The sequence below is a fragment of the Centruroides sculpturatus genome, unplaced genomic scaffold (genome assembly GCF_000671375.1).
Source record: "Centruroides sculpturatus isolate CEXI.00-Female unplaced genomic scaffold, Cexi_2.0 scaffold965, whole genome shotgun sequence".
NCBI classification, from domain to species: Eukaryota; Metazoa; Arthropoda; class Arachnida; order Scorpiones; family Buthidae; genus Centruroides; species Centruroides sculpturatus.
The window spans coordinates 5,075-14,578 of NW_019385207.1; the positions used below are offsets into that span (position 1 = coordinate 5,075).

Genomic DNA, 9,504 nt, shown 5'->3' on the forward strand with positions numbered 1-9,504 from the left:
CCAATCAAAAGTCGGATATCAGTGTTTTTTTTGGTTAATGATTGTGTTATTACATCAAGACTTAAGACAATGACATACAATTTGGTTGGAGATCGGTGACTGCTATCAATCAAATGCTTTCAATATAATCTGTTGGTAAAAGTTTTTAATTTGCATAAATTTGGCCTTTGTTATTTTGCATAACATTTTGAATGAAAATCATTTATTTCAGTGTAATTTTATCATTATAAGCATGAAATTAAGTGATAAAAGTAAAATAGTCCTATGGGGAACACCATGAACTTTGATGTATTGACCCAGAAGTTTCATGAGTACCCACTGATAATGAGAAAGGCTTGTTTAAAATTTGAGCTATGTAGACCTTTTTTTCTGTAGCCTTTGCAGTGCTGGATGAAGAAAATACAACATTTTTGGTGATTTTTACACTGTTCGATTGCTTACATTTTGCAATCCCTTCATAGAAAAAAAATTTGCACACTATATAAAAAAAATTTCTTTTGAATGAGATGTTCAAAATTATTTATTTTAGGTGTTTGGAGGAGGAGAAATCGACCCCTGAAAATTGGCAACTTTGATTCCTATATATATAGTCAGTAATTTTTTTACTTGATTTAAACTCTCTGAATATGCCATTTCTATGAGTATATTGTATGTGAAAGTATTTGTTTATTAAAAAGATTTGATTTATATATATATTTTTTTTTCTCTTAGGAAATTAATTTCAGGAACAGAATTCTGTATTAAAGATGATGATGATGATGTTGTTCCTGAGGAAAATAATTTGAATTATTTCAATAATGAAGAACTTCTGAAAGCTTTAAATCGAGAATGTTTATATTTTCAAAATGAAAATGATGATGAAAATAATAATGATGATTTTGATGTTAAAACTCCTTTTGAAAAGATGATGAAAACAATGACACCACTTGTAGAAAATCAAATTTTTAAAAAAGTAAGCAATATTTTGATTAATATTTATTTGGTTGTATGCATATATATTTTTTATCAAGCCAAAAAAACTATTAAACTTCAAAGAATTTTATATGGTTAGTTTTCAAATTACTGTTGTTGTTATTAAGGAATCTTTTATTTTTATAAACTATATTTTAAGATTTAATTCAGAAATTGTAAATATTTAAAATGGTTTTGGTTTTGTATTCAATCAAAGAACATTCTATTTATGCTTAACCTTAAAATAAAAATCTTTGCAACTGTCAAATTTAATAGTTACAAAGTGGGAATAGCACTCTTTGAAAAAAGAAATAATACAATGATTCTGCAGAGTCAGGAATTGGCACATTTCTATATCAAGATCAATCATACAAGCCAAAGCTTTACAGTTTGCATCTAAATTAAGTGCTATGGACATCAAAGCTTCAAATGGATGGCTTGAAAAATTTTTAAAGCGACATAATTTGAAATTTAGAGAACCATGCTGTTAGTAAACTCTCTTTAATTTAGTCTTCTAAAGAAGACAGGATCAGCACATGATGCAATGATTTTATTTAATTTTTCCAATAATGATATGCATTTTGAATGTCTTTAGCACTCTTCTCCAGTCATCCATTTTTATAAAATACACATTAAGACTATTTCTACATAATATTATAATCATCTGTTTACATTTAATATTTTTTTACTCACCTTTTTAGACATTTCTCATAAAAAGAAGTTTAATATCTAAACTGAGTAGCAATTTTATTACAATTTAATATCTAAACTGAGTAGCAAATTTATTACAATTTTAAACAAATATAAATGTTTAAAATAGTCATAATGTTTATAATTAAACATCTACTGATTAACCTTAATAAAGCTGCACTTGTCATTTCTAACAATATTTACTACAAATAAAAGTAAACATTTATGTTCTAAAACCATTTCAGGTCTCTAAAGTAGTAAAATTAAAGTAGTAAAATTAATTCCCTAGGCAGATCGCCCAAGTGTTGCCGGGCTGTGAACAGCTCACGTATTTATAAAATCTAAGTGACTCGTACAACATGTAATTCATATAAAATGGAATAATCAACAGTGTTATGGGGGGTCGACTGTAGTTCTGTTATGCACAATCCCTGCTAATTAGAAAGGCTACGAAACAAAGTTTTTTCAAGAATACAGACATTACAAAATTTTAAATTGAATGGAAATTAAACAAAGTCCTAGATGATGATAGAAATTATGACAGAGTGGATGGAATAACTGAACAGGAAAATGCACCAAAACAAGAAAATGCTTTTGTGTCTTGACAATACTGCATCACATCCAGACATAAATCACTCAACCTTTGGGTCAGGGTGTAATTCAAAATTTCAAGTCAAGTATAGATAAATGATTATGAAACATAATCACAAATGTAGATCATAAAGCATTGCTTGAAATGCTGATAAAGCAACTCACTGTCTTTCAAGCAAGGATTTACACGTTTCATTTCTATTAATATAAAATCCAGCAATGAGTTGCTTAACTTACCTGGCAACAACATTTAAAACTGCATATGGTGCCATCTGTTATAATATTTTATTAAAACAACATTTAATATAATTAATAATTATAAAATGGCAAATGGCAATTTTGAGGGTTAGGGGTAGTTTTATAAAAGAAATTGTAAATGCAAATAATGAGTAAAATCCTCATTATGTCTGACCACCTTGAGGTATGACACATGACCCCCTATATCTCCCTATTCCCTTGACCTTTATCAATCTAAATTTAATAGCATCATCCTCCCTAATACACAAACCTCCCTGAAAAATTTCAGAAAATTTCAATAAAAAGCATGGTATTAAGCTTTAATGTTTGGGAAACAAAATTATGCTCTGCATGCATGCACATGCACACACACAAATGCATATAAATGGAAAAATCCCCAAATGTTTTGCATTTCTTGACATTTTAAGGTTCCTTGAGTCCAAAAATGTAAAAATCTTTCAGGTTCACTTTTTGACTGATCATCATACTTTCCTTCTGTTATATATAACAGAGCCAGAAATGAAATGTAATATATACATATATATATTCTATTCCACATGTTGCAAACCTGTGGCATGCAGGCGAAGTCATCTGGCATGTAACACATCATGTGATTTTGGTTTATCGTGTCTTTTATCAATCAGTTTTTAAATAATATTCTAATTAAAGCATGTATGTTTTATTTGTACATTTGTTATTCGAAACCTAAACCTTTGACAAACACAAACATTTTAAAAGATAATTATACTCATTATATGGCATGCAAACTCTAAAAAGTTTGCCATCCCTATTCTATTGTTGTAATAGTAATATTTATAACTTACTGTACTGTACTTACTTGAATCTAACAGGCACTTTAATTACTATATATGCACCCAAAAATTTTTTGAAAAATAGACAACTCTAGACAAGTTTATGTCAATAGAATCAATAGAACTGACTCTGTTGACATAAATTTGTTGAGTATATATTTCACAGTAAAAATAAGTTATACGTTGCCGTCTTCCATAGCATCAAAATCATAAGCTCTTCACTCTTTTAGGCTGTTTTGAATCAGTACTGAATTTGATGCTTGCATCTTTTCATGTGCAGTTATTCTTATATTCAGTATCATGTTGCATTTCTGACGATTTAAATTTCTTAAGAGTGCTGCATAACTTTGGAATTTTCATCCAACTATATATACGATGCTACTGTAATAGACTAATGAGATTAAGCTAAGTTGACCTCAGATATTTAATATTATGAATATTGGTCTAATGAAATTATTAAAGTAATACAATGGAATTAGTGACAGAGAAATAAGACACATGGCACTAGAGGTTACTAATTATGATCTAATACATTGAATCTAAGACATAGGATATTTTCATAGATGCTAAAACTTGAAAAAAGTGCATCTTACATTCATGTAAATGTAGTATTTTAAAATAGTTTTGTATATATTCTTGGTAGTATAGAAAATTCAAAATGCAAATGTTTAGGCCATTTCAATTACTGTTGTATTCAAAAAATATTTTTGTCAAAATTTTAAAATTTTTTTCATAAACTAAAATTATGTTATTATTTAGGAATTAAAGACGGGATTTGGAATAGAATTGCCAAGTAAGGCATTCGTTACCATCCATTATAATGCTTACTTAGAATATAGTGATGAGCCATTTGATTCAACTAGACTTCGAGGCACTCCTTTAAAATTTGTGTAAGTATTTCTTTTACAGATTTATTAGATTACAATAATTTTCATCTGACTTATTTCATTATTATAAGAGATATTCAAATCAAATTGGAACTTTATAGATGGATGCCTCCTTTTGAAAGCTAATCAACATTATGCACTAAAACTTTTTTATTAATCTACATTAATTTTAAGTTACTTTAGATTTTATTTATTATTATAAATGTTTAGTTTGTTCATAATAGATTAAAAAAAGTTAACTTTATTTGAGAATGCAAACAGTTGATTAAAAATGGTTGATAGTATTTACATGTTAAAATTATATTGAAGAAACAAAAAGTATCTTAATAAATGTGTCACTCACAATCTTCAGAACCCCAAAAAATTTTCCATTCAGAGAGAACCTTTTATTAGATGCAATGCCTCAGTAAAATATTGAAACCAGTTAAAAATGTCCACTTTTTTTTAGTTGTGTAACAAGTAATCATATATTGATAAAATATGATTATAGTTCTATGATATTTTTTATTATATTTTATATTCCTTGTAAACATTGTGAAAAATAGTAATGGTGTGATTTAGTAGAACATATCAATATAGAATAACATTAAGTATATGTTACTGATCAGTTTTAATTACTGTCAGTCAGTCTTTACATCAACTCTACTTAACTAATTTGTAGTAAGGTCCAATTATAGAACTGGCAGATATACTGCTGATCTGGATTATGTACTCTCAGTTATTAAACTGGTAGGCAGAAGTGAGAGGAAGTTGTTGGTCATGCTGTTGTCTTTATTTGGGTATACAAAGTATCATATGCTATATTATTTGTTTATTAATTCAAACTAATTTTCACAATTAATGAGAGAAATTTGCATTTCCTAACTATTGCTGTGAAATCAGTTGTACATAATGTCATAATTTGGATGCATTGTTCTAAATAACATTTGAGTTAGGCAGTTCCTGTACTTGTTTTGGATAATTAATATGGGAGAAAGCCAGATGAAAAAACAGGATGGTATGGAAACTTGCAGTTTATTGATGGTCTGGACAATTTTCATGTGGTGGTCTGGATTGGACCATGTCTATAACACTATCTCATAATTCAAAACTTTATGTAAATCCAAAAGTGTATGCTTCATATTTTGCATTATGATTTACGTTATATTATTTTTACATTGCAAAAATAAATAAGCCTACTGTGAATATAAAATTTTAAAGTCACGACACTATGAATTTGAGTCATTTATTAAAATTTAAGTTTTAATCTTTCTCAAAAATATATGAAATTAACATAATAAGACATAAAAATGTAAAAACTAATCCAAAATCAATATTAACTTCTCCATGAATATAAAAAAGCTGGTCTATATATATATAAACTGAAAGATTAAAACTTAAATCCACATTTCAGGAAAATATTCATGATTCATGGAGTAATTGTAAAATCAGGAACTATCTAAAAATATCGTTAAGAAACTTAATGTTAGATGAATCTAATCTTCTTCATTATATATTAGACTAATAGGTGTACTGTACCTGGGTATATATATTGCCCAATCTTAAAGCCACATTGAAAATTGTCATCTTGAATACAACTTAAAAATTTTGATATTAAATAGATTATGTGGCCAGTCTAATTGTAGAAAAATTGAGAAATTTAATAGTAAATTTGTTTTGAAATCTCTTTATTTATTTTGAAAGTATCACACATTAAATGTTCCATAGAATGATTTTACGTGCATGTTATTATGAAGGTATTTTTGTCATTCAGTATTATAGTGATGGCTTTGCTATCTCTGAATCCTGCTTCTTTTTCCCTGTGAATATTTTCTGTTTCTTGAAAGTTCTTAACAAGTTTTGCCACTGTACTGCAGGTGATACATTGTTGTATGGTGTAATAAGGCAATACAACACAAGGGCAATCACCAAGTGAATGCCTTCTGAGAGGACTTTCTATGGGGGAAACACCCCTATTTAGGTGTTAAACATATAAAAAAAACTGTTCTGCCAGCTTGTGGGTTAGGCATGGGACCACTGTCAGTGGTTTTTAACCATCAGCTACCAATGATTTTGAGTGATGGTTGAAGTTTACATCAATGTTTTGTAAGTTTATCTACACAGTATAAAGAATGGTGTTGATTCTTTCCTTTGTCAAAAGCAATGGCATTCATCATTGTAACATTGCAGGTGATTTAAAAAAAAGTGAAAGAGAATGCACATGAAAGCATCCTGTGGAACATCTAACATATGATAACTTCAAAATGAGTAAAGAAACCTCGAAATTTAACCAATGGATTTCTTACACAATTTTTCACAAATTAGACTGGTCACATTATTCTGTTAGAAATTTTTTAAGTTGTACAGTTTACTCAAAAAAATATCTTAGACACATCTTGATTTTAAACTGTTGTATTTTTAACACAGTAAAAGGAAAGAGGAGAAAAAATTATTGTAAACAAATTCATTGCCTGAGTTAAACTGTGACATTTGGGAGCATAAATAGCACAATTTAAAATTTATGCAAGCATTTGAATTTTTAGAAATAAATATCTGGAGAAATGACCCAAAGAATAAAAACTAAAGACATCTCTAGCATTGATGGAAAATACCTCTTGCACTAGTAATTAGTATCTGGTTACATCACTTTTGCTAGTAAGATTGCATTTACATGTTCGCACATTGTATTAATAAAGCCTAATGTTCATCCATATTTCCTGGACTTTTTGGCCTAATCCAGTCACTGTCCTTTGAGATCTTTTCTATAAAATATTTTCATGTTCCCCATAGATTTTCAATAGAAGAAAGGATTGCTAGGTGGCTAACTCAACACATTAATATTGTAATTTGTAAGCCATGCCCTAGTTTTAGCAGAATGATAACGTCCCCATCTTGTTAAAAAATTATATCTGGATTCTGCAGTTTTTCCAAGTATAAAAGAAGGTTGTTTTGAAGGATCATGTGATATTCTTCATTCACTGTTCCATTGATAACGTGCAGAGTACTGACACTCTTCTTGAGCACTCATGCAAACCTATACTATAATGAATGCTGGGAACTTTGTTGTACAGTTAAGGCAGTTATGATGAAAAGATTCATATAGTTTTTGTTTACCAGTGACTATATTCCATTTAGTAACCAATTCTGCACATGATGTTCAGTTAGTTTTCTTTGATTTGTATAAGAATTTGGGATTGGAAGCTGTTATAATTTTCAGTTCTACAGGTATTTCTTTATTAACATGGTTACTTAATCCCTCAATTTTACCATGTATATCAAAATTGTATTAATCAAATATGGTATCTGTTTAAGTAAAGACAGCTGGTAATGTTAATTAAAACTTTATGTTAATTGTTAATGTTAATTAAAACTTCTGCTGCCTAGATAAAGAGACTGCTGCAATTAATTTTGCACGTTAAGCAAAACCACATTAAGCTAAGATATCTGTATAACCAAGGTCAGCAGTAAGTCAATAGGATTTAACCTATATAATTAGAGATCTGACAATGTGTAAGTTCTCTAGTCCTTCCCATCCTAGTCCAGTTGACCATGTTCCTCACCATTTGGTCACTCCATTGTAGGCCAGGCTGAATTCATAATGGGTACAAAAAAGCTCTGTTAATGCCCATAGGAAAATTTCCTAGAATTTTAATGAAAATTNTGTAGTCAAAAATGAATTTGAGTTAAAACTAGTTTTAACTAGACAAAACGGGTTTTAACAAAGACATTCAGTATAAACTAGTTTCAACTAGTTAAAACGCGTTCTAACTAAAAACAGGTTTTGACTGTAACATATATATATAAAAATAAATTCTATCAAATATCAGTGGTGGCTGGTAGCATCTAATGTGAAGGTTCTCTCATGGGAGAATGCACAATGCACAATTTGGAACGCTAAGAGAATTATTTTGATTGGCACTAGTGTTTATAAAAATATTAATTTTAACTTGAAATTAATCAAAATCATAACTATGCAAAATCAAAATGATGCTATTAGTGTTGTATGCCTAGCATCCTCCTGCAACAGTGTCCCCATATTAGATGCAACAAACTGTACTGTTAAGTATATTTATTTTTTCAAAATAATTTTTTGATTTTAAATCTTAAATCATTAATATATCCAAACAAAAACATTCAAGATGTTAAAAAATTATGCCAAGTAAAAAATATGACAATTTAGATTACAGTCAAATTTCTTTTCTTAGACATTTTTCTTTGGTAAAGATAAGCTTGATGTTTTGAAGCAGTACCCACAAGGTTTTTACCTGTATTATTGTTTCCTACATTTTGCTTTAAAGTGCCAAGCTTATCTTTACCAAAGAAAAACTTTTAAGAAAAAGAAATTTGACTGTAATCTAAATTGTCATACTTTTTACTTACTGCAATTTTTTTAATCTTAGATATTTTTGTTTGGATATCAATTTTTTTTTCTTCTTTTCTTTTGTTAATGATTGTGTTATTACATCAAGACTTAAGACAATGGCATACAATTTGGTTGGAGATCGGTGACTGCTATCAATTGAATGCTTTCAATATAATCTGTTGGTAAAAGTTTTTAATTTGCATAAATTTGGCATTTTGTTATTTTGCATAACATTTTGAATGAAAATAATTTATTTCAGTGTAATTTTATCATTATAAGCATGAAATTAAGTTATAAAAGTAAAATAGTCCTATGGGGAACACCATGAACTTTGATGTATTGGCCCAGAAGTTTTATGAGCACCCACTGATAATGAGAAAGGCTTGTTTAAAATTTGACCTTTCTAGACCTTTTTTTCTGTAGCCTCTGCAGTGCTGGATGAAGAAAATACAACATTTTTTGGTGATTTATATATATATATAGTTAGTCAGTGATTTTTTTTTACTTGGTTTTAACTCTCTGAATATGCCATTTCTATGAGTATGTTGTATGTGAAAGTATTTGTTTATTAAAAAGATTTGATATACAAGGTCTGTTCAAAAAGTATCGGACCTTTGGTCGGCAAAAATAAATTTATTGATTTTGAGATACAAAACCCTAATCCCCTTCAAAGTATTCTCCTTGGTAATGTGTACACTTCTCCCAGCGTTCTTGCCATTGCTGGAAACACTGCTGGAACGCATCTTTTGGAATGGCCATCAGCCGGTCCGTCAGATTTCGCACAATGTCTTCTCTCGACTAAATTCGGGTTCCTTTTAGCGGCATTTTCAGCTTGGAAAATAGCCAAAGGTCACATGGAGCCATGTGGGGAGAGTACGGAGCGTGACGAACCACAGGAGTATTGTGTTTGGTGACGAAAGCCCGAATCAGATGCGCAGAATGGGCGGATGCGTTATCACGATGGAGCTGCCAAGTTTTGATCGACCACAGATCC

General features: G+C 29.4%; 1 protein-coding gene across 2 annotated transcripts in view; it reads left to right on the forward strand.

The window, feature by feature from the left end:
* Positions 1 to 572: 572 nt before the first annotated feature.
* The window catches only part of LOC111636116 (inactive peptidyl-prolyl cis-trans isomerase FKBP6-like), a 17,212-nt gene continuing 8,280 nt past the window's right edge, over positions 573 to 9,504 (forward strand). The window contains exons 1-3 of one of the 2 annotated variants that reach the window (XR_002758486.1): positions 573 to 589; positions 712 to 952; positions 4,041 to 4,171. Coding sequence is in view for 1 of the 2 variants with exons in the window: in XM_023381289.1 (XP_023237057.1) it covers positions 905 to 952; positions 4,041 to 4,171 (179 nt within the window). In the remaining variant the exon portion in view is untranslated. The remainder of the gene's footprint in view (positions 590 to 711; positions 953 to 4,040; positions 4,172 to 9,504) is intronic. The other variant, XM_023381289.1, reaches the window with a different exon arrangement.